Source organism: Nematostella vectensis, chromosome 1 (assembly GCF_932526225.1).
Source record: "Nematostella vectensis chromosome 1, jaNemVect1.1, whole genome shotgun sequence".
Taxonomy (NCBI): Eukaryota; Metazoa; Cnidaria; class Anthozoa; order Actiniaria; family Edwardsiidae; genus Nematostella; species Nematostella vectensis.
In genome coordinates this window covers 21,983,171-22,007,878 of record NC_064034.1, presented here as the reverse complement: position 1 = coordinate 22,007,878, position 24,708 = coordinate 21,983,171, and the positions used below count along the sequence as shown (strand labels likewise).

Below are 24,708 nucleotides of genomic sequence, written 5' to 3'. Positions count from 1 at the left end.
TCAAGGTACTATTTAAAAAAAGCTTAAAATGCTTTACAGGATGTGTAAAATATACTTTATGATGGACACTTTAACAGTTCAACGTTTATTGAAATAGGTACACTATACCTATTTCAATACGTTTCAGTACGTTTAACAATAGTGACATTACCCATCAGAACCATCCAGGCTCATATACTCCCCCTATTAGCACACTACAGACTGGTTAAAGAATGACAATTGGCCCCTTCCTTTTTATTGTTTACATTTGAATAATAGAATAGTATACTGTAATCTGAAATATATTGCGAGATGTAAGGCGATAGAAACAGATGCTTACTAATGGACTTTGATTGAGAGCTCTATAGCAAACGGAGTACAGGCCACTCCAGATCCTAGTGTTAAACCTATTCAGTTGAATCTCTTAATACGTGCATTTACTTCGCATGAGCAACAGCCATGAAGATGATTTCAGAACAATTGGTTTCTTGTTACTAGGATATGCATGCTAAGTCAAAATAAAGGATGGGTGTTGAAAAAAAAATTTCTAGGGGTGGACCACGTGGACCAAAATCATCCTAAGGGATAGCACTTTCAGTCTGTCAACAGCAATTCTTACATAAAAGATAACGCATTAGGTGTGGTTGAAGCAATTTCTAAATATATGCTCTACAAACACAATTTCAGTTTTTCTGATTATATTTATGACCAGTTGGTCTGATTATGTTCATGACCAGTTGTAATGGGCACGTGAGGATCCGCTAGCGTGAGATCCCGTTAGGGATAGCAGGAGCAGAACCCCCCCCCTTTTAGGGATAGGAGTTAGTAGAATTTTTTACCGTAAAAGATTACGATCATCACCATCTGCTTTTATGGAGTCCCCCAAGAAAAGAATCATTGACTGATAGAAAATGAACAATCAGAAGAAAATGCTCCGGTGCACTTCAATATGGTTGGAATGTATAAATTGATAATTTGTTTAAAAACTGTCAATCTCACATCCAGATCAGCTAACTTGTGGCCAGGGTAGCACCCACCACATCACAATGCGCAAAAAATCATTATTTTATGATGGATTACAGCTTTTAACTGTGAGAACATACTCTTGTTATAATATCAGGAATCTACTTGATTTCCATGCTTGCATCGCTTGCCTGTGATCAAGATAATGTTTGTTAGGGTTGAGTTTACCAAACTAGAACTCATAATCTGCCAAATTTTACCCACCTGAATAATAGCAATAATGACTCCAAACAATCCGATAGCACTTCCAAAAATTTCTACTATAAGGATCTGAAAATGGCCAATGAAAAGATTAATTAGGTAATTGTGTTTTATATATACCTTAACCAAGACTTGAGCCCAATCAAGAAGCTTTTTAAAACCCTTTAAAGTGCCTTAAGTCCCCTTTACATAGTTTTAAAGTAAGGCTAAAAAAATAATGTTATTTTAGTCAAATCACCTTGACAAAGAGGGCACCATTTTGAGCATCAGCAAGTGCAGCTCCACTAGAAACAAACAAAGAATAAGTCAATTCTGACAAAAACACAGAATAAGTTAATTCTGACAATCTCACGCAAACACAGAATAAGCCAATTTTTACAAACTCACACAATCACAGAATAAGCCAATTTTGACAAAACTCACACGAACACACAATAAGCCAATTCTGACAAACTGACACAAACACAGAATAACTCAATTCTGACAAACTGACACAAACACAAAATAGGCCAATTCTGACAAACTGACACAAACACTGAATAACTCAATTTTGACTAACTGACACAAACACAGAATAAGTAAATTCTGACAAAACTCACACAAACACAGAATAAGCCAATTCTGACAGTGACACAAGCACAGAGTAAGCTAATTTTGACAAACTGACACAAACACAGAATAACTCAATTCTGACAAACTGACACAAACACAGAATAACTCAATTTTGACAAACTGACACAAACACAGAATAACTCAATTCTGACAAACTGACACAAACAAAGAATAAGCCAATTTTGACAAACTGACATGACAAACACAGAATAAGCCAATTCTGACGAAGTGACAAAAACACAGAATAAGCAAATTTTGACAAACTGAAACAAACAAGGAATCAGTCAATTCTGACAAACTGACACAAACAAAGAATAAGCCAATTTTGACAAACTGACATGACAAACACGGGATAAGCCAATTCTGAAAGTGACAAAAACACAGAATAAGCCAATTTTGGCAAACTGAAACAAACAAAGAATCAGTCAATTCTGACAAACTCACACAAACACAGAATTCTGACAAACTCACACATACACAGAATAAGCCAATTTTGACAAACTGAAACAAACACAGAATAAGCCAATTCTGACAAAGTGACACAAAGTATGTAGGAATACTGCACATAACAAAAGTCCTCCTCAGGGCTTGCATTGGTTGCAACTTATCTGCATTTTTCACTAGCCAAGTCACAAAAATTTAAACTTAATTGGACTTATGGGGTCACTGAAACTGAAGTTACTGTACATTGAGATCTTCTTTATACTTTTACAATAAGAACTCCATCATATGGCAAGTTAAAATTCAAAATAACAAATATGGGAACCCAACCTCAATGTTGTATGGAAAGCAACATGCAACATTATATAAAGCTTCATGATATATGACAATTTTATATAATGGTTCATGTTCATTACTCTGCCATTGTTCTTCTATTATACCCCAATATTTCCCTAGAGATGATTTCAATTCTCTCCCCGTGCTTTAGGTTTGTTGGGTGTATTTCTGGGTATAAAGCCTTCCTCACGTGTCCAAAGAAAGGCATCCAATTGGTCAACATGCAATTGAATATTGATGAGTGTTTTAAGGTTATTTTCTAAGATTACAAGTTCAAGAATTACTAGCAAGCTGACTTTAGAAATCCTTAAACAACAGACTAATATTTACAGGCTTGCTGTTGTACATATATTGTAACCTGTTTTTAGCTCTTTTAATGGGCAACATTATATTAAAAACTGATTAATATTATTAATTAATATATTAGTTCAAGATTGAGGCCTGATATAACCATCATACCTGTCAACTCCGAAAATCTCAAGGCTTGAGAATTTTTTGGGGGAGGGGTGGGGTATTTTCATTTTTTTGGTGGGAGGGGTGGGTTTAACCTTGCAGGCGTTTGATGTATAGAAAGCTCCCGCAAACAAATCCACTTATAGATCTCACGAGGGTGGTAGATAAATTGCGCTACACAAGTGAATTATTGTTTGAAATATTTTAATAGAAAATAAGCAAAATGACGATTTTCTATAGAATAATTTTTCGGAAGCGATAAAAATCAATTCAATTTCAATTTCTAAGCAAAGCACTAAATAACACAATTTTCAAGCAATAATAGTCTTCTTAGTAGTGCACAGAACTGGGTGCACAATGCAATTCTGAGAAATAACAGTAATGTTGCTATTGTCATTTCACAGTGTAAAATTAGTACACGTAACCACATAAACGTTTTGAATTTTAAGCCCTGGAAACACAAAAATTGAAGCAGTATAATTTGCATAGTCCAAATGTTTTATAGCTGCTTACTGTAGTATGAAATAAACAAGAACACTTTGTACCTTCCGACTAGTCCAACACAGATTCCACAGGCCAAGTTACAGAAGCCCACTGTCATCCCTGCTCCAAATATTTTGTACCCTGAGAACAAACACATCAATTATGCCCTCTTCAAATACAGTAGAGATGACTTCGTTAGCAGCTACTTACAGTATAGCAAATTGTCAGTTTGAGGTGGGGACACAACATAGCAATGGCATTCAAAAGATAGCCATAAGGTATCCACTTTTTATTAAGGTGTGTTCCTAAAGAGGATTATTTAATTGCAAAATAAGATCCATAATGCTGTAAAGAATGGGGTGTGATAACTTCAAACTAGACTAACCAGCAGTGTACAGCTGCATGAGATTTCCTGGTTTTTCAAATGCCTCCAAAGGTGATACCTGAAAAAAAAACTTACTTTTATAATCATGTACAGAAATGAAAAAGAACTGCAGGGAACTGTAGAGAACTGTAGGGAGCTGTAGGGAACTTTAGAGAACTGTAAGGAACTGATCGGAACTGTAGATAACTGTTTAAAACTGTATAGAACTGTAGGGAACTGTAAAGAACTGTAGGGAACTAAAGAGAACTGTTTTGAACTGTAGGGTACTGTAGAGAACAGTGAATAACTGCAGGGGTAGCGATGGGTAAATCTGAGACTTGCTGAGGTCTGACACCCGCATTAGCAAATACTTGTTGCCACTATAGTGTACTGAGTGGGTAGCCTTACCGTGACTGAGTTGCTCAAAACAATAGACATGATGATTCCATAGATGGCTACTGCTTCACAGAAGATAATGCTGAACAAACATGACACAAATAAATTATTTTGAGTAAGACAAACACTAAAAAAAGGTATGGATATTTGGCATAGTTATATTTGGATCAAAACAGGGGGTAAGAGTAATTGGGAATGTAATATACAGTACAGACTGAAAGTACAGTACTCTATCTTTTCTAATGTGGTTTCTGCATGTGGGTGGGTAGCAATCCACACACTCTACCACGTTGAAAACTAGTGTGGAGCCCACTTTCTTCATGGAATTTTCAGGTATACCTGGTGTGACCATATCATAGAATAACAACACAACACAATGATTGATTACTCTACCTTTCTTGTGATCAGGAAAAATGAAGAATTACAGTATATTTAGAACCCATACAAGGAAAACTGAATTGAATACATTTGGAGTAAAATATTGTTTTGTTTGTTTTTAGTTCACTAAAAAACTAATAAATATGCAAAAATTATCATGTTGTATCACCATAACTGTCAACACATCCGCAGTAGGCAAGTGTCACAAGATCTTGGACCTCCTCACATGCTTTGTGAGAATTTTTATACATTCTCTGTAAGAAACCATTTTCATATTTCAACATTGAACTAATTGCAACATAAGCTTTTTTAACGGTTATCCCTCTATAATGTATTAAACATAGCTTCCAAAAGTATGCATTTTTTTCTTGAAATGTGCAATTCCAGAGAACATCCATACCCCCCCCCCCCTCAAACACACACAAGGAGGGAATTGGAACCCCCACCTCCAGGGGGTTGATTTTGCTCCAGGTTGTATTAAGGTTACCAACGAGCCCCCACCTTCAACACAAACATTATTTGCTCATAACTTTAAAACGGCAGAGAAAATGCTTGCTCGCATTTCCATTCCAATATCATTTCATATTATTGTATCGTTCTTATAAATTTGAAGCTTCGTTTTCAATCATCCAGAACCAACATGTTTTTGTTTCAAAGTCTTTGCACAATGGCTCGAATTTATTAAAGGGATACCAATCGAAGTTTCTTGCGCGAAGCAGTCACAGGGAGCTCAACTAAAGAGTTTAAATACCATTTGAATTAATACCGATCTTTGCAGGTTTTTTTTGTTCTTACTTTGCATTCAAGTCTGGCTCTTTTTGTCTGTATTTGGCGGAGCGCCTACATTTTTCTTACTACGAAATGGCTTCCATGTCGCACCTTCTAAAGAATTCCAGAACTGTGAAGGGAACACGTTGGGCCGGGTGTAAGGTGTTAAGTTTTCGTGGCTGAGAAAATTATACAAACACAAGCTATTGACTGTAAATTTTCATCACCAAAATTACTCTAAAATAGAAACCAACCAAACAGAACAATAATAAAACAGGACGATCAGCTTTACAGAAGTTTAAATGCCACAGGCGCTGTTTCAGATGGAAAAATTCGTTTGGTCACCTAAAATTCCGATAACTATTTGTAAAACACTAAAATTTTCTTGAAGGAGTTAAACAAACGTATTTTATATTTAAACGATAAACTATACTAGGATTTTAGTTAATTAAGAGGCTTTAGGCTTTTGCTTGTCAACGTGGCACAAGTTACAATAAAACGGTATAGCTAGGCATTTCCATGGCATAAAGTTCCAGGCATAAAGTTGTATTCATACTAGAGAAAGAAAGCAATAAATACACAATGTAGTCTAGTTATTAAGACGATAAGAATTCAAATATTCTTTTATTTCGAAGATTGTGAAGTAGCTAAAATGTGACTTGCACGTTTCAGAAGAAATTATTGGTTTTGCGGATGTTTTAATCAAACATGCGTTTACGTAACATTTTCGCAAAACCATATTTCCAGAGGGGGGTGGCGGTATTTTTTTTGGATCGCAAAATCCGGGGGGGGGGGTAATTTTTGTTCCAGGGGGTGGCAGGGGGGGTGGTGGGCAAAAAATTTTTTCCCTCCGTTGGGGGGTATGGATGTTTTCTAGAATTGCACAATATTGTGAATTATGCGCCGATTATGCGCCGAATGGTGCAATACTTTGTAAGCAGAAGTTTTATGTGCTTTAATTAATTAAACTTGCAAATCAAGCGTCTGGATGCAATGAATTGTTTATGTGCCGGTGTTTATAAAACAGCTGCATTACTTAACTGAATCGGGACCCAAAGAAGTTTAAAAACAACTTACGACAACATTACAAGCTAAACAAAATAGAAGATCATGATCAGCATGAAAATTTCCAGGATATTGGCTTGCACATTCTTGAGGTGTTGCATTACATTTCTTTGTTTGTTTTTCATGGCATAGACTTTGTATAGGGTGGCCATATTGAAACAAGCTAAGCAGACTGAGTATCGCACATGGGGGCAAATAATTGATAGAGCTCCCTTTTGCATCATTCAATGTCGTCGCTAAGGTAGAGCAGAATCGCGTCATGAAATACTAGCACAGTCTTATAGCAGTGCAATAAAAGTTCATGACGTCCTTTTGTGGGACTTTGGCCCATTTTAAGAGCACAATAAAATAGAGGTGCTTAGTATTTGCGATCTTGATGCACTCTATGACATGGCCATTCCATTTCAAATTGGAGCTAAACTGTGACCCCTAAGATCCTTACACTGCCAGACAATGTTAGTTCCTCGTCGTTGACCACAGCTGAGGGGTAGTTGTGGGTGTTTCTCATTATTGACCACAGCTGAAGGGTAGTTGTGGGTGTTCCTCTTAAAGTCTATGTTCATCTCCTTGCTAACAAGCGTAATATGATCAAGAGCGCCGATTTGGCCTCAAAGTTTCTAGCTTCATCTACTGCTGACCAATCGATAGATGATAGAAAACGTCTGAGCTCTGATTTGTGGCTGGCACAGGTTTCTCGCTTGTGAATAGATCCTGCTCAGACCTTCGCTAGGGAGCACACAATGACGATATTGTGGTAGAAAAGACCAAACAGTGTTAGGGTAGGCACAGAGTTCTTATTGTACAGATCTGGCAAGTTGGTGACTACATGTGATGACAAATTTCAAATCGAACAAGGAAAGAAATGCAGAATCACCCCTCTCAATAAAACGCTCAAAATACAACACAAGGGAGAGAGATCAGCAAACACAGCTCAAGACACAAATAGATACCTTTATTCTGATCCTCCAGGTTAATTTCCATGGCCCTCAAAACACAATGTCCACTCCTTGAAGGCTTGTAAAACCACGAAGATGCCTTTACGGATTGAAAAGTATTCTGGGAGATCCAGGGAAAAATTCACGAGGGGAGGGCCAGTCAACACTCCTCTCCCCAAAGTCAGATGGTTTTTTAGAAGTCTTTTCACCCCGAAGCCAAACATATCAATTCCAGGTCATACAGACCCAGAATAGCAGTGTAAACAATTTGGGAATCAATTTGGTTTCAGAAAAGACAGCATTTAGGAGAGCTGTGGTGATTCATTAGAAAAATATTTTCTCATCCAGGCATAGCCAAACAAGAAAAAATCATAATGAATCTACCTTTGCTTGCAAATATCCATAAGCAAAGCACTCAATTATGCCCCAAAAGACTTCATGATGTCCTAATATGCTCATAGCTGTATTTTTGATGAAAAATACAAGCAACCATCAACTTGTGCTGGCTTCATCACAACGATGAGGGATTAAAAGTGGGGACCGCAAAGCACTGTTGGAAAGCTTGGATACCGCTGACTAGGTGCAGCTGTGTTTGACTTTGACGGGCTGTATAAAACTCAGAATAGGGGGGGGGGGTATCTGTTTTCAGTCTGTTTTTTGTAAATTCAGCTCAAAAATAGCCAGGAGTCAATGGGTTAAACAAAAGAAATTATTTAATTGAAGGCACTGTATGTCTAGAAAAGGAAAGGTGAAGTCTGATAACCATAACAAACAATCTGAATAGCTGTGGAGGGGATGTGCAGTCATAGATATAGTGGAAAGTGCTTTTTGTGGTAGAGTGGAAGGGGCACAACCCGTGTGCCCACCCCGAGCTGCATGCCTGTACATACCCAGAAAGCTATTTGGGTCTAAGTGGTGGCCATGCTTAGCTACTGAAAAGTTTACTGCTCATATATCAACATATAGTGAACTATACAGAATTTATGATGTCCTGCTTCTCCCTAACAATAGCTTTTGCATGTACGTATACTGCAGTATTCACAGGAGTCCACAGATTTCTAAAGAATCTCTGTTCTGGACTGGACATTGCTGTGGAAAAATAGACTCAAAATATAAAATACTGTAAATCCAGTATAGAATAAAAAAAAATTTTCATGTCTGATATTAGAAGGGCAGAAAGCGGGGCAGAGAAATGAGATAATTCGGATTGATTTTACATTTCCCTTTATACACAAGTCTCATCAAATGACACAGAGATCTACTGAATGCTTATTTTTTACCCGTCATTTTAGGAATTTGGTTGGTTTGTCTTCCCTTCATAAAGTTATTTCGCTCAATTGCATTTATTAACAAAACCTTGCAGTACAATCATCAGGTAATGGGATTTGGGCTGTTTGAATACCTTTTAATAATAATAATAATAATAATGATCATAATAATGATCATAATAATGATCATAATAATAATAATAATAATAATAATAATAATAATAATAATGATCATAATAATGATCATAATAATAATAATAATAATAATAATAATAATAATAATAATAATAATAATCTTTTGCTTTGCCCTTAGGTGAGGGGCTAGTCTGATTATTCAAGTTTTTTTTAATCATCAAATGACAAACTTTGAAAGCCATGATAAGCAAACCCCCTAAAACATTGGACCTTACCAAATAATTATTTGATATCGCTATCATATTTGCGGTATAAATCAAAGAAGCTTTCAACATAGTAGTAAACACAGGGCAAGTGCGAAAAATCATGGCTGCTTTGTATCGCTGAATGCCAAAGGTAGCACAAATTTTGTCTTCCTAAGACAAACAGAGTCCATCCAAATCAAAGCTGGAAAAGCAACCCATAGACTACTAATTGCGCATCAGGGGAGGGGACGGGAGATTTTGTTTCAAAGATAGCGGCGGCGGCTTGTTCCACAGGAAACCCAAATCGACACGATGGATGAAATACTGTGCTACAATAATACAGTTTATACAGCTTCAGATCAAAAAGCTACATGCTTTGTATGTGTTTGTCTACTGAAGCCATGATGATGGCCTCCCCTCAAGTTGCCATGCTTGCCTTCCTCTCACTCTAAAACTACCACCTCTCTGCACTATAAAATATAGTAGTCTCTCAAACATACTAAAATTTACAGGTGATGTAACTATTAGCTATCTTATATTTTGATTCTTTGGGTCTTTTAGGTACTGTATTTCCCAGTGTATAATGCACACTTTTTTTACTTCCAAAATGACCTCGAAAAAGGTGGTGCGCATTATACGCAGAACCCATTGTTCTCATTATGATAAAAAAGGAAATCAATAAGAAAATGCTGCGACTCCATTGTAAAGTGAGAAACAGTCACAAAATTGCTTAAAAATAACATAGTAAAAGGTCAGTCAGGCGTCTTAGTGTATCCAAACTAAGGGTATTTTTAATGTTTTGTAATAAAATAAGCCCAAAAACTCACCAGAAAAACGCAATTATTTATGCTTCCTTAATGATTTTATTGTTGTCCACCATGTTGGAATTTACTCGACCCAGTCTCTTTGCACCATGTCCAAGATGCAATTGCGGTAATTGCCGTGAACGAACACAAGCTTGCATTTGGATGTTCCATGTGAAAATAAAATGTAAGCGATGGGAATAACAGCTTTACAGTTGTGCTAAGATGCGCTGCTTATGCCTAAGATGTTCAAAGTGATTATCCCCTTCAACTTCAGATGTTGAAAAGCATTAACCATACTTATGTATAATAAAAATGAATTGTGAATCAGAACATTTATCACATCTTGATGCTTCTGTTTCTTTTTTGGTTGTTTCTCATTTCCTTGTTTTTTTTATGCAGGTTTTTGAATTTTTTTGAAAAATTGGGGTGCGAATTATATGTGGGTGTGCATTATAAACCGGAAAATACAGTATTAATAAATTCACAGTTGCCATGTTTCTTTCCTTTCAACACAGGTTTACCAACCTCTCAGTCACTCTTCAATCAGTCCCAGTAACTAGCTCATGTTGACACGGAATCCTTCAACTGCTCAAACATTAGAAATACAGCTTATTCTGAATAAATACACATCACAAAGCATTGAGAGTTTATTGTGACCTTTATTCTAAGATATAAGACAATTTTGGGACAATTACAGGTGATCAATCGTGAAAATATTCGAGCTAGTTACTGGGATTGACTGGGGATATACTGAGAGGTTGGTAAGCCTGTGCCTTCGCTTTAAATTGCTGTTGTCTTCACTAGAAGCCTTTTGTAAAGCATCAATCTTCCTCGGCAACGTGTATAGAGACTCAAGAAAACATTTTATCAGAGTTTTTTGTCCTTCAAGGATTTACTTCAGTCAGTAAAATCATGTAAAATTTGGCGTTCACAAAGTGAACTTTGAAACCTCAACGTCAGACAAATGCTTTACTGTGTGTTGTTTCAAATACTTCATCATTCAGCTGAAATGTACATTCAATCTTTAAATGAACACAACAGCTGCATGGATTTTGAGCATGGAACCGACAGAGGTGCATGATACATTCAGTCTGTACTGTATCATTAATGCAGCTAGACATCACATTAAAATAACAATTGTAATCATCAATAAAGTACTGTACATACCCGGCGAGGTTCTTTGCCTTAATCCGAGGTGCTTTCACACCGCCACCACAAATACTGTACACTTACCTGACAAGGTTCTTTGCCTTAATCCGAGGTGCTTTCACACCACCACCACAAATACTGTACACTTACCTGACAAGGTTCTTTGCCTTAATCCGAGGTGCTTTCACACCGCCACCACAAATACTGTACACTTACCTGACAAGGTTCTTTGCCTTAATCCGAGGTGCTTTCACTGTACACTGTACACTTACCTGACAAGGTTCTTTGCCTTAATCCGAGGTGCTTTCACACCGCCACCACAAATACTGTACACTTACCTGACAAGGTTCTTTGCCTTAATCCGAGGTGCTTTCACTGTACACTGTACACTTACCTGACAAGGTTCTTTGCCTTAATCCGAGGTGCTTTCACTGTACACTGTTACACTTACCTGACAAGGTTCTTTGCCTTAATCCAAGGTGCTTTCACTGTACACTGTTACACTTACCTGACAAGGTTCTTTGCCTTAATCCGAGGTGCTTTCACACCACCACCACAAATGCTAGCCCCAGTTAGCAGTATACCCCTAAATGAATAGAATGATCACTCAACTACAGAAAGTATTCAGCATTCAGTAAAATCCAGCGACTGGTTCCCAGGGGATTAAAATAATTTTCCACACAAACACTACTTTTTGCAAACTTTTAGGGAATAAATTCAAAAGGAGGAGGGTCGACAGAGTATGGATGTCAATGCACGATAATACAAGGATAATACAGGGAAAATACAGGGATGAAATGTTAATAACATCATTAAGAGTATGGATGTCAATGCATGATAATACAGGGATAAAATGTTAATAACATCATTAACAGTATGGATGTCAATGCATGATAATACAGGGATAAAATGTTAATAACATCATTAAGAGTATGGATGTCAATGCACGATAATACAGGGATAAAATTTTAATAACATCATTAAGAGTATGGATGTCAATGCACGATAATACAGGGATAAAATGTTAATAACATCATTAAGAGTATGGATGTCAATGCATGATAATACAGGGATAAAATGTTAATAACATCATTAAGAGTATGGATGTCAATGCACGATAATACAGGGATAAAATGTTAATAACATCATTAAGAGTATGGATGTCAATGCACGATAATACAGGGATAAAATGTTAATAACATCATTAAGAGTATGGATGTCAATGCACGATAATACAGGGATAAAATGTTAATAACATCATTAAGAGTATGGATGTCAATGCACGATAATACAGGGATAAAATGTTAATAACATCATTAAAAGTATGGATGTCAATGCACGATAATACAGGGATAAAATGTTAATAACATCATTAAAAGTGGTTGATTTGGAACAAACACTAAGTAGTGCACAGTGGACATTTTTCTCCAAGCAAACACTTCTATCAACAGAAGGAATCAGACTCACCAAGCCGCTCCCACTACTGACAAAGCAATAGCGATGGCAATCCCAAGACATGCCCACATATAGGGGGAAGACTCGGAAAGAAACCTGTGAGACAAAGGTAAGTAATGACAAGATAACCACTATACCACAAAACAAATCACTCTGATTGACATTTGACACAGCATGTCAAATTAAATGGGTAAAAGTAAACTTACCATCCAAAGTCAAAGCGAGTCCCTAATCCAGAAATATTATAGTACAGGCCTAAGAAAGAGAATATATCATTTTTAGCTACTCACTTAATGTTATTGGTACAAGAAATAGAAAATCATAAGTATCATTCCGACGCTTTTTAGAAAGGCTTCTTAAATAAAGGTCTAAACCACGCTCCATAATAATCTAAATAGTCCACACGAATACCAAATCGATGCTTCAGCGCGTCCGCCACTTATGAAAGCAAAAATTCGAATGACAAGATCGCCGCCATCTTGAATTTTTCACGACAGTAACATTTGCGATTTAATCAACTCACCTACAGCCACAAGGAGGAATAGCACTGAGCTATACACTATGCCATAATAGGAATAGTTACTGCTTACTAAGTAAGCCATTTTTTGGGTACTCAGGGAATTATGTCGAGGGAATTAATCCATTCTCTCCGATCTCTTCGCCTTCGAGTTTCTCCCTTGCTCATGTGACACTTGTGCTTAGTGACCCCGCATCATATGGTTACAAGGAATTATGGGAAGTTTGAGGATTGATGAGATAGGAGGGTGGACACGGGTGCGCGGGGCACGATGGAAGAAGTATCGACTTTCACTCAGTTGCTTCCTGACGTTGACGAGACAAGATCTAGGCAGGAACATCAAATTTGGTAAGAATTTGCCGAAAATGACATGAAAATAACAGCTACCGTATTATTTCATTCTGTTTCCAGATTCTCTATTAAGTAAACTTTATTTACTGATGTTAAATCGGAGCTTTAGAGTACAAATTGATCTACAAAGTGTTGTTTTTCACTCGAAAACAGTGAAATTTTGCATCGCAGACTATTTTTTGTGAGGTGTTGAGTGCAGTGAACGTATCCCTTCTAGATAGTCAAGGGGTAGAAAAGCAATTTGACATATAATTGTAGTCAGTGGGGCATGTTTTATTTCGACTGTTCGTCTTATTAGAACTGACGAGTTTCTTTTTCAAAAGTTTTATTGAGAATTTATGCTGATTTTACATGTCAAGGTCCTTACAAATGTTGAACAATTTGTACTATTATTTCAGAAAGTAGCTTCAAAGCTTATCTCTTCCCCTCTATTATTGCCATTTAGCTCGTGTCTGTAGACACGGACATAAGGACATAAGTACAAGACCTCGCAAGGTAAAATCAAGCTTGTTTCTTACATTAAACAGTCACAATAATTGTTGCATTTATCTAAGATAAATGATAGAATTCACGCAGCTAAATTTTAGAAAAAGGCAATCATCTCGAAAATGAAGAAAGTTTGTTAATTGTACAGTCAATTTGATATAAAAATGAGCTTAAACACTACTCAAAACAACTACAAAGCCTTAGATTATCAGATAGTGCTTTTATTTTATCTGGGATTTAGGTTAGTTTTAAAAATGAACGTTTCGAATTTAGTTTAGCTTGCAATTAAAGCGCCACGTTTCTGTTATAAGAAGCTGGCCAACTTGATCTGAAAATACCATCAATACCTTTTTACAGTCTCACAAGACCCACGGCAGCAAGCGAGGATGAGGATTTGGATGAATGGCAGCGGGAATATTCGGACAGAGACTCAGAGATTACACGTGGGATCATCTCAAACAGTGAGTGCGTTTTGTTCCAATTGTTCAGACGAGTCTACACTAGTGGCTATATAAATGGATAAACTCTTTGTTTTATTTATCGATTGCATATACAATTTGAAATACCAAAAAGTTTAGAATTGTAATACTATACCACAAACTAAAAGGAGTTTTTTTATAAATCTTATGTATATAAATAAAAAATTAACAAAATCTTGAAATGACATCTTATTATGTGTATGTATGTTAACTTCTACTCTTTGTTTTTTTAACTCCTGACCTATTTGAACAAGTTGATAAAGACCATTTTTAACTGTTATTTAATTTATTGAGAAAGCTGATCTCTTAATTTGTGTGATGTGAAGCATTAACATTTTCTTATGGGTTAGTTGGTTGTTGACTTTTCTTTCCTTTATTTTTTAAATTTTTGTCTCTCTAGTCTCTTGATCTGATTCTTGAACAAATCCTCTCTGCTTGTATTCTAATTGGTATTTTTTTCTTGCATTGACTTGAGAGTTGATCTGATTATCTATCAAATCCTTTTTGCTTGCACATGTTGGTAGACGCAGTGGCTTTCTGTTATAGATTTTTGGATATATCTCATTCGGCATTTGAAGAGGTTTATCATTGGGACTGTTTCTCCATTTTTTCTTGTTTTCAATCCTTGGGATGTATGGGTATGATTATATTGAATATATTGGGCATGTAATTTATTCATTGGTAGCCTGTCTATCCTGGCATTAAAGGATTTTGCCATTTTGTTGAGGACAAGCACGAAGATTTTTTTCTTCTGGGCTTAGCAAGCAACAGTTCAAAGTGTGATACTTCTCAAAAGCCTGCATCATAAAGGTTATTCATGTGGAACCATGGCCGATAAAACACGGATACTTTCCATATTCTAGTGAGCTTCTCTTGTTGATGCTGTTGATGCTTGTTGATGTTTGCTAGACCCTTTTTCCATCTACACAGTTTGGCCTCAGAGATGATTCTTGTAGCCACATTGCATGTGTCTGTGTTGTAGTTGTCTGAAACATTGCATGACTATAGATTTTTATAGATAGATAGATAGTTTATTAAAATCTTTACATTGCAGCCTACTAAGGCTGAATTGCGTAAATATACAATTGTAAAATACTAATAATAATATAGTAAAAAATATATGATCAAAATTGATAAAAACTTATTTACAAATGTAGAGAATAGATAAAAGGTTTAAAAGCTACTTATTTATTTGACATTGAAGGTATAAAAGTGCTGCTGAAACGCTTGGTTTTCCCTTGATTTGCCTTCGAGCTGGTCGATGTGAAGTTGAGACCAAATGTCATCAATTCCTGCCCCGGAGTCATCCCAGCAATCTTCTTAACCTCGTTCCACAATTGACTTGGTTTAGTGTTTTTAAGATTAGCAACCTTCGAGGCATAGAACCTGGGGTGACATAGTTTACGTTCACGGTTTACAACATTGCGTAGGTGCCGAAACTGTTCATGGTCACCTTCGGCGAAAGCCTTTTGATGCAGTTTGATAAGGTGTTTAAACTCGGCGGTGATCCAAGGAGGGTCATTGATGTGTAGTCGGCGCTCTTAACCGGCATGATATTGTCTGAACCTACTTTGATAAGGTCGAGGAATACTTGCAGCTTACGCTCACAGCCATGAATGGAATCAAGAATGGACCAATCGACAGAGTGGAAATATCGACCTTGTTCCTGTCTGCGACTTGGCAGGGTATCACGCTTGGAGATAGTGCGGCAGCTAGTGGTATTCCTCACAGATCTCTTAGTTGACTGCACCAGAACCACTAAGTGGTCCAACAGACCAAAAGGTGGGAAAGTCTTCACTTGGTCTTTGTCATATGATTGTGACATGTTAGTTATGATGAGGTCTAGTGTCCGTTCGCCTCTGGTTGGTACTTTAACGAGTTGCTTCAACTTGAATTGCGCCGTAAGACGACTGATGTTTAGGCGGTAGAAACCACCTGACAGCAAAATACCACAGCCTTGGTACAGTCCCTCGATGGTAGTGAGTGAAGTGGTCAGATAATCCAGCATCGCCTCGTCGCTGGCGCCGACTGGGTAATAAGTATCGTACACTGTTCCAGATATAATACAAGGGAATCCCCTTGGGAGTCGGGCGGGTCTGAGGTAAGCCCATAGAACCTCAAACTGTGGATGATATATGGGCGATTCTCCCGTCACGTGTGTGACTTTCACACAAACATTTTGTTGATTTCCTAGGTTTAAAGCTAGGGCAAATAATTGAGACCTTGTATTTTAAAGAATATTTATTGTGTCTTAGTTAATCTCTATCAGTACATATAATTAGTGTTACTTTTACAACTCCGCTGCCAGAGATACAGAGGCAAATGTGTTGTGTCACGTGTGTGACTCACAAAGCTGGAATTACCAAAAGTTCTAATAACAAATGCAAATCTCTGTGAAGTTTGGAAGTATACGAAAATAAAACCCACAAGAGATAAAACATCAAATAACACTTTGTGAAACTGGAATAGACTTTCATATAAATAACCAATATTAATGATGTACACAACCATATAAGGTCTGTCACGTGTGTGACAGAGTGTGAAATATTTAGAATTCATGACAGAAATTTAGCAAAACTGAAATGAATGTCCAGGTAATTTGGCCAAACTGTAAAATACAAGCAATTGTGTATAGTCTGTTTGGACTGGATGCTAATTATAAGCTGCTCTTAAACACTTTTCATGAGATCTTTTAAACTTTCTGCGTACGAAGATGAGAAGGAGAAGTGGCGATTTGACTGGTTCAGGAATCTCACTTAGCTTAGCAAGAACTTCTCTCATTGGCACAACATCTGTGTCTAGGCACTTCCCATCTGATGATTGGCGCCAGATAAACTTATTCTCAGCAACAGGCTTCATGAAGGAAACAGAGATTTGGCTGTCGGTTGAAACTGAATCGACAGATCCCGGCCACCACTGATCATCGTAGATGACAGCAACCCAATCCCCTGCAGCGACATCATCTGGTACTGAAGGAGTGTGAGGATATGCACCTGGGCCTGAGTTAGGTGTGAGCTGGGCCTGAGCAGTATCATATAATACAACTATATCAGGCTGTGTTTGGCCAGTCACATGGCGAAGCTCGGCCATATGCTTTTTGAAAATGCACTGAGAATCATGACAGCTGCGGATTCCAACAGCTGCTGGTGCATCTTCCCACGGATCGGCTAATGCCACTGCCTCATCAATTTGTTGCTGTGCAATGTGGAATACTGTGGTTGATGCCATCAGCTCACTTGCTAACTTAGCAAAATCTTTGGAGCTTTGGATGGTATGAGCACCATCCTTACTCTTAGACTTCTGGCGAACTAAAGATTTCGCTCGACCGCCCACTCCATCAACCACGCCTTTGCCATGTGAAGAGGCAAAGTATTTCCATGAGAAATTTTTCTGTAATTTCTGGGCTAGGCAATAAAGAATCTTCATGCAGAATTTGTTTTTAAATTCTGAGGACGGCCCATCACTAAACATGACATCACCAGCACCATCAGATGTGGGAACATCCTGCACAATGTGGTCATATAGCTGGTTGATAAAGGTATATACAGTATCCTTCCCTTTATCCTTTGTATCTTAACATATCAGATATGTCTTAGTTGTTTCTTTGTAGAATACTGCTGCCGTGAACAGCGTAACACTTGCACGGCTCCAGAGCGCGGATTGTACCTCATCTTGGTACTCACAAGAGTATGCCATAGCAAAATCTATCTGCAAAATCCAATTGCTTTCTTTGAGCATTTCAAATGCATCACTTTGGATCCTTTTGACTCTTGTGTGCTCCTGTGCTTCTGGAAGTGTCTGTATGACAAGCTCTACAAGTTCCCCATAGCAGCCTCTCTTTGCTTGTTTTCTTAGCATGTCATTTGCATCTGTCTCCCACTGAAACCATTCCGTTTTTTTAGACATGTCAAGCTCTGTGGAAAACTTAGCTTCTAGCAACTTTCCATCTTTACATGTCTCACAGATTCCCATCCAACAGTTTGACTGAAGGTCACTCGAGTTGCAAAGAATGGTCTCCCAGACGTCGTGCTTGACAGTACTGTCAAGACCTTTTAACTTCAAACGAAAGTTCTCATGAATCTTGCACTTGCATTGGTCTTTTGGAGTATTCTTCAGTAGCAGTACATTTGCAGGTCGTAGGCGGCAGAATGTCGAGAAGCCAATGCTCACTGCAGGATGTGTAGCTTGAAAGACTGCAAATGCTTCGCGTAAAAACATGGTCAGATAGTGTTTACGAAGGTGTTCTTTCTTCCCATTCTTCCAGATAGTCATCTCATCCTTTAGTCCTGGCATGGTGTATGACACATCAGATCTAAAGAAGAAGTGGAGGACTGTGCTCCGCACTTCATCAGACAGGGCATTTCCACCTCCTGACAACGAAGCTTCCATTTCTTTTTCTACATTTATGGCAAAGCGTTTTGCAAGGCCACTGACCACCACTTGTCTCTTCCTTGGAGACTGGGGCAAAGACCTAATCGTCCTGTTTATTGCCTTTCCAAGGGACTGCGGTCTTTTAAATGGCTGATAACTGGTTGATGCTGAAGGACTTGTTGTTTCTGTTGAAGAAGTCCCCCTGCTTTCTTCTACCTCTTTCTGCCTTTTTAGCATGCGACTTTTTCTTTTGCGGTCAGCTGCTGCCATCTTGTACTTCTTCAAGTCTGCTTCAGACATTTCTGTAACTCTTCTCTTCCTTCTTTTCTCAATTCTCTGGCTCTCAGCTTTCTTAAATTCAGCCCCCTTCTTCTCACGCCATCTTTTATTTCTTTCAGATCCTGATAGTCTATTATAGAAGAAAAAATCAAACAAAATTAATATATTACTGAACAAATATGCATAAAATTTGAATAGAATAACACATTTTCAACATTGATTAAATTCACACTTTACTCAGTCTAAAAATGCATTTTTATGGAATAATACAGGCAAGAATTTGTGCTTTTCAAGTAATTGATAATAAATTTTGATAATCACTAACCTTGGTGCTGAATTTGAGGCTTTATGTGCATCATTTGCTTCTCTGGCCTCCATCATTCAAGTCCTTCACTAGGTCATATGCAAATCTCTTGTGCTCATGTGCAAAGTGAATTACAGCTGAAGCCAAATATTGCGGGCTCAAAAAGGAATTTATAATAGAGTAAAAATGCATATATGTGCATACTAGAAGCTTGATTCTTGAAACTATTCAAGGCCAAAGTTGAAATTTTAATCACAGTTTTCTTATATACAATAATCTATGTAGTTGGATGGAAATTTTACTTATTTTTAACTAATGTAAAGCTCTTTTTTGTAGATATTTTTAAGATTTCACACACGTAGCAGTCACACACGTGACAAAAACTGTGACAAAAACTTCTCTTCCACAAAACCTGATCTAATGTAACCTGTTTTTATTTTATACAACAAGGCTGCTCTATTGATTTATAATTTGAAATATAAAGCTCATAGATGATCAAATATTTCATTTTTGAAAAAAAAAATGTATTTCTTATGTCACGTGTGTGACATGATCAATTTCCTAAGTGTAGTTTGACCCCATAAATAGAGCAAAATTAAAATCCAAAATAATATTCATTCTTAAACACTTCAGTAGGTTCTGCTGCTCATGCTAATTTCATTGGTATATGAAATATTTTTGTTTCGGTCAACTTCCAAGCCATGACACCAAAAGTGATTTATATCAACAATAGCCATACTAAAATAACGTAGTTCCATTAAAAAGTTTTTTTCTTGTGAATATCTTAAAAAATAGACATTTTGAGTGCATACTAGCAAAATATAACATCCATACCTTTGATTGAAATCAATAAATGCAATGTGCAGAAAGTTTTAAAAATTGGGAATACAGGCTCTATTTCCAGAGAATCGCCCATAACTCGGTGAGGGCTTTGAACTTAATTGAGTTATGTATGTAAAGTCTGACACCACCATGACTGCATGTGGTCATGATTTTTGACAATTTGGGTGGCTCTGAAAATAGCTGTTGTTGAATGGCTTCAAACAACCACTGTTTACACTCTGTATAGTGCTTTGACATCTTCAAGAAACTATGCGAACAAGTCTTTTCCCCTATTCATGTACCGCCACATGAACCCTGCCAGGTACACCAAAAGCTGGGAAACTGGCTTTGGCCTGACACCAATTACCCTCTATTTTGTTGGTATGGTTGCCTTTGTTTTCGGTTAGAAGATGCATGACCATTTTTACTTGGAAAACAAGGCAAGACAATTAGTTTGGAAGCAGTCTCTGGGCTTGATGAAGTCCGATTTCTTATGGGCTTAGCAAGCTACAGATTCTGCATGATTCAAAGTGTGTTAGTTATGTCTGCATCATGAAGGTTACTCATGTGGAACCACGGCCGATAACAACATGGTTACTTTCCATGTTCTACTGAACTCCTCTTGTTGATGCTTGAAGGCATCATTTGCTACTCCCTCTATGAATTAGTAATAACATTGTTATTAGAAGAAACAGGTTTCACATTTGTGGTAATGTTGGAAATATGACAACTTTGCTAGACCCTTTTTCTGTCTACACAGTTTGGCCTGGAGATTCTTGTAGCCACATTGCATGAGTGCTGTGGTTGCCTAAAACATTGCATTATGCGATAATCGAAGCAGCATGCATGGTTTGTCTTGATCTGGCCATGGTTAAGTTGTGTCGTAACCAATTTTATATCTGAAGAAGATACTGCTATCCAATTATTTATCTGAAGAACTTTTGGTGTGAAGAACAAATCGTTTTCTGGTTAATAATCTGGTGTCAGTTCTTTTTCTGCAGTTTTATGCCATGGAGCAATTGTTTTATCTTTATCCATTTAAAATGTCAACAAAAGATTTCCTTGGCTGATGCTAGTCCCATTTAAACACAAATAATTGTATCTTTCTTATTTAATACAATTCTGTTTGTTTCATCATAAAGATACTGAGGGGGTGCCTTTGAAGAGAGGCATCAAAGGCCCTTCGCAAGAATCCCTATAAACATACTTTTTCAATCTCAATAAATATATTATCCCATGCATTGCCCGATCACACAAAAAATATACAGCATCAGAAAGGCCGGAGGAAGGGTAACTTGTTAAGAAAAATAGTAATCTATTGTTTAAATAGAAAAATATGTATATTTGGATAGCATAATATTAAATTATAACTATAAAGTATTTAACTCTGAATCGGTAAATTTAATGCAACAAATATTTACCTTCTATACTAGTGGTAATCTGACCGACTAGCGTATCAAAGATATTGTCACGGGGTTTATAACAACGACAGCGTAGTTGTTTGTGCTTACTTTATTCGCTCCTAGTTGAACTCCCACAGGGTCGTCTGCTCTGTCTCTTCCTGTTTTTTCCTACTTTTATATCTGTGTCTCCCTATTGACCCATGGGAGCCACGTAGAACTTACAACTAATTTCTTTGACCTATAATTAATAATTGATTTGACTTTCGCAATACCGACAAGCGACGCAACTAGGGCACTTTTCTGTTATATTTTCACTTGTTTCAGGCATTTTGTTTTAAGTTTTAGTTTTGCAATATAAACAAGTCCTAGGAGTATTCTCTGGCAAAAAAGGTTTGCTGTTCCGAAGAGACCCGTGGGACCCACGTAGAACTTACAACTATTGTCTTTTTCCTGGACAATAGCATGACTTGTTTCTTAGCGAAAAGGATATGTGCAAGGAATTCTATTCAAGGACATTTTAGAAGCCCATCTTTTTGGTGACCTACCCCACAATCTATGTATTTATCTGAGTGACCTCTCCCCAATGCCATGTATTTTTTCACTTGCCCCCTCCCCTTTCCACCAACCACAAACTATTTCAACTGCACCTCGTCTGTTTCCCATATGTTTCACAATCCTGGTTTCTCTTCTCTTTTAATTTAGTTTTTTTAGTTGAGAAGCTTCAAAGTCTGCGTCTCGGATATATTGCCAATCCGACTGGAGAAAGATCAAAATATTACATGATGATCCCGACAATATGACTTGATGGTGTTGGAGAAGAAAATAATTATGTAAGCCGATGGGTGCAAAGCATGTGCGAGCGATATTTTAAACTTTGAATACCAGCTGAAGCTTAGTGATAGTCGCCGCTTGAATCACGACATCAAAGAGCACAATGTCGTACTAAAGAAACTTATGGATTACAGCGGAATCTGAAGGATCATGATGCCTGTTTGAATTCCAGGATTCATGAAATCAGACACACCTATAACACATTCTTAAATATTTTGAATTATTCTCATTTTGCATTTTGCATTTTGCATTCTGTGGTTACTGTATATGGTCGCATTTCTCTGTGCCACTTGGACCACCGCGGGCCAACGACCACAGAATTTCTGGCCCACTCGTCATGCCTATAGCAAAGAATTTCTAGCCCAATACAGTCATGCCATGGGCACGGAATTTCTGGACCAATATTTATTCAACGAGTACAGAATTTCTGGCCCACTAGTCATGCCATGAGCACGGAACATCTGGCCCACTATAGTCATGTCACAAGCACGAAATTTCTGGCCCACTAGTCATGCCACGTGCACGGAATTTCTGGCCCACTAGTCATGCCACGAGCACGGAATTTCTGGCTCACGAACAGTCATGAGCATGGAATTTCTGGCCCACTAGTCCCCCTGGCCGACGAAAAGCCACGAGCACGGAATTTCTGGCCCTCGTGTCCTGCTACTTATTCTTTAAAAAAATAAATTATCAATAAATACAAGAAAGGTTGCATTAGATTATTAGTCAAAGGTAGCCCTATTTTCGCTCGGAATATCCAAAACATTTGAACATAAGAATAGAAAGAAAGATAAGAATCTGTTCACCCTTTAGTTTCTTAAATTTACTGGTTATATTAATCAGTTCTGCCTCCTTCATCTACATTCTCTTCTAAATCTTCTAAATTAGCAAAAACTCTGCTACGTAGTAGCTCCTTTTCTGTCCATGGAAACCATGATGCAGTGTCGTCCTTCTTGTAAGATGGTTGCAATGGCTGAAGGTAGAAAAAAAGGGCAGAATCACCTTCACCACAACACTTTCTCGCTAAAGTGGCAATACCATTGTCTTGGTCTCTTCCACTGCTGCCATACTTGGGTCTTCCTGTCGTGACACTGACCAGTGCCCCAGTACATAGGTGATCAGGAAGGCTAAAATGAAAACAAACAAAAATGAGCAAAGGAATCATCCAATTTTAAGTATCAATCGGATTAATTGTTAAATGGGAAGCTGTAAGACTGGAATAACTTATTTAACTTTCCATTTTCTGGATTGATTTCGAGACGGCATTTGTTGCAACAGCACCAGAAAATAAACATCAATCTGATTTTACTCATTTGATATTGTTGTGACTGTTAAGACAAATTAATACATGCATAAATGATCCAAAAACCGCCCAACTTCGGTCATTGAACAAAACATGGTCAAATAAATTAAGAGGGAATTTGGCCAAGGGACATTCCTACTGACCTTGAGATTTGTTAGACTGAGTGAGCGTCGTGAAGTGCTCACTACAAATCTTTTTAACAAGATCCTAGCGGAAAAAAGCAACAGGCTGCACAAGTTGCTGGGTTTGGGTCGTTTGTTCTGTGGCTCGGGAATTGCTTCAGCGGGCCGTTTCCGGGGCGGCTTTATGGGTGACAACATGGGAATCGTCTGGGCGTCAGCCAAGGCTGATAGCATGGCAGTTAGGGCTTCGTCATCAGTGTCGTCATTATTCGCCATGATAGAGAATGCCTCCGCATTTCAAGTCAATTCTTGCAAGAAATAAAATTTTATTTTGTCAAAGGAGTTGCGATCTTTTCGAAGGCTATACAACCAAACCTGTGCTTCCTCTTTCAAAAGTAAGGGACACGCGTGAACGCATGTTTTCGCACTATATGCTAAACTAGAAAAAAAATTTAAATTCCAGACTTTAAGGATGTCGGGAAATTGATTGATGTGTTGTTCCCTAAAAAGTAAACTATAAGCGATTTCTTCGAATGCGCGTGCCTTTGCTTTCGATTGCCCTATTAAGTGGGTTGATTATTACTGTTTTTTAGGGCTTCCCAAGCGAAGGGAAGCCCTTATGGTAATTGTTACCAGTACTGTAATATGAAAGGATAGGATAGGATACAATAAAATAAATCCAAGGGGAATAAAACTCACACGAATTTAAAGTTGTTCAAATTAACAACTTCAGAGTTGTTCTGTATTACCTGAAGATGGTTCTTTAACAGCAGTGGTCTTCTTGGTCTTAACTCCTTGTTTTCCTGGAACTAATATATTGCATTGAAATTAATCCAAAGATATATATATATTTAATTGTGTTAGTTTGAGAAAAATACAAACTACATAGGTTTCCCTACAGGTCTGTTTCGTGGTTGCCCACTCATCAGGGGATTTAATGAGAATATT

The 24,708-nt window shown here is 37.5% G+C and overlaps 2 protein-coding genes and 3 long non-coding RNA genes across 5 annotated transcripts; all 5 read right to left on the bottom strand.

Annotated features, from left to right (window-relative positions):
• Positions 1-205: 205 nt before the first annotated feature.
• On the bottom strand, positions 206-13,205 carry LOC5518326 (V-type proton ATPase 21 kDa proteolipid subunit c''). The gene is made up of 10 exons (XM_001638180.3): positions 13,016-13,205; positions 12,699-12,747; positions 12,505-12,588; positions 11,546-11,623; positions 4,301-4,370; positions 3,914-3,971; positions 3,591-3,669; positions 1,442-1,487; positions 1,207-1,272; positions 206-1,133 (listed from the first exon to the last, which is right to left on the bottom strand). Exons 1-10 carry the CDS (start codon positions 13,092-13,094, stop codon positions 1,104-1,106), a joined length of 639 nt encoding a protein of 212 aa, XP_001638230.1. The 5' UTR covers positions 13,095-13,205; the 3' UTR covers positions 206-1,103.
• On the bottom strand, positions 5,455-7,509 carry LOC125568093. Its single transcript, XR_007312088.1, has 2 exons — positions 7,450-7,509; positions 5,455-7,225 (listed from the first exon to the last, which is right to left on the bottom strand). It is a non-coding gene; the product is annotated as an uncharacterized LOC125568093 (long non-coding RNA).
• Positions 8,130-11,539, bottom strand: LOC125568092. The gene is made up of 2 exons (XR_007312086.1): positions 11,122-11,539; positions 8,130-8,523 (listed from the first exon to the last, which is right to left on the bottom strand). It is a non-coding gene; the product is annotated as an uncharacterized LOC125568092 (long non-coding RNA).
• Positions 13,206-17,678: 4,473 nt separating the features above from the next.
• On the bottom strand, positions 17,679-19,717 carry LOC125563079. The gene is made up of 2 exons (XM_048727821.1): positions 19,301-19,717; positions 17,679-19,105 (listed from the first exon to the last, which is right to left on the bottom strand). The coding sequence occupies exons 1-2, from the start codon at positions 19,354-19,356 to the stop codon at positions 17,899-17,901; spliced, it is 1,263 nt and encodes a 420-aa protein (XP_048583778.1). The 5' UTR covers positions 19,357-19,717; the 3' UTR covers positions 17,679-17,898.
• Positions 19,718-21,598: 1,881 nt separating this feature from the next.
• On the bottom strand, positions 21,599-24,708 carry LOC116601952. Its single transcript, XR_004290223.2, has 3 exons — positions 24,510-24,708; positions 23,782-24,068; positions 21,599-23,462 (listed from the first exon to the last, which is right to left on the bottom strand). It is a non-coding gene; the product is annotated as an uncharacterized LOC116601952 (long non-coding RNA).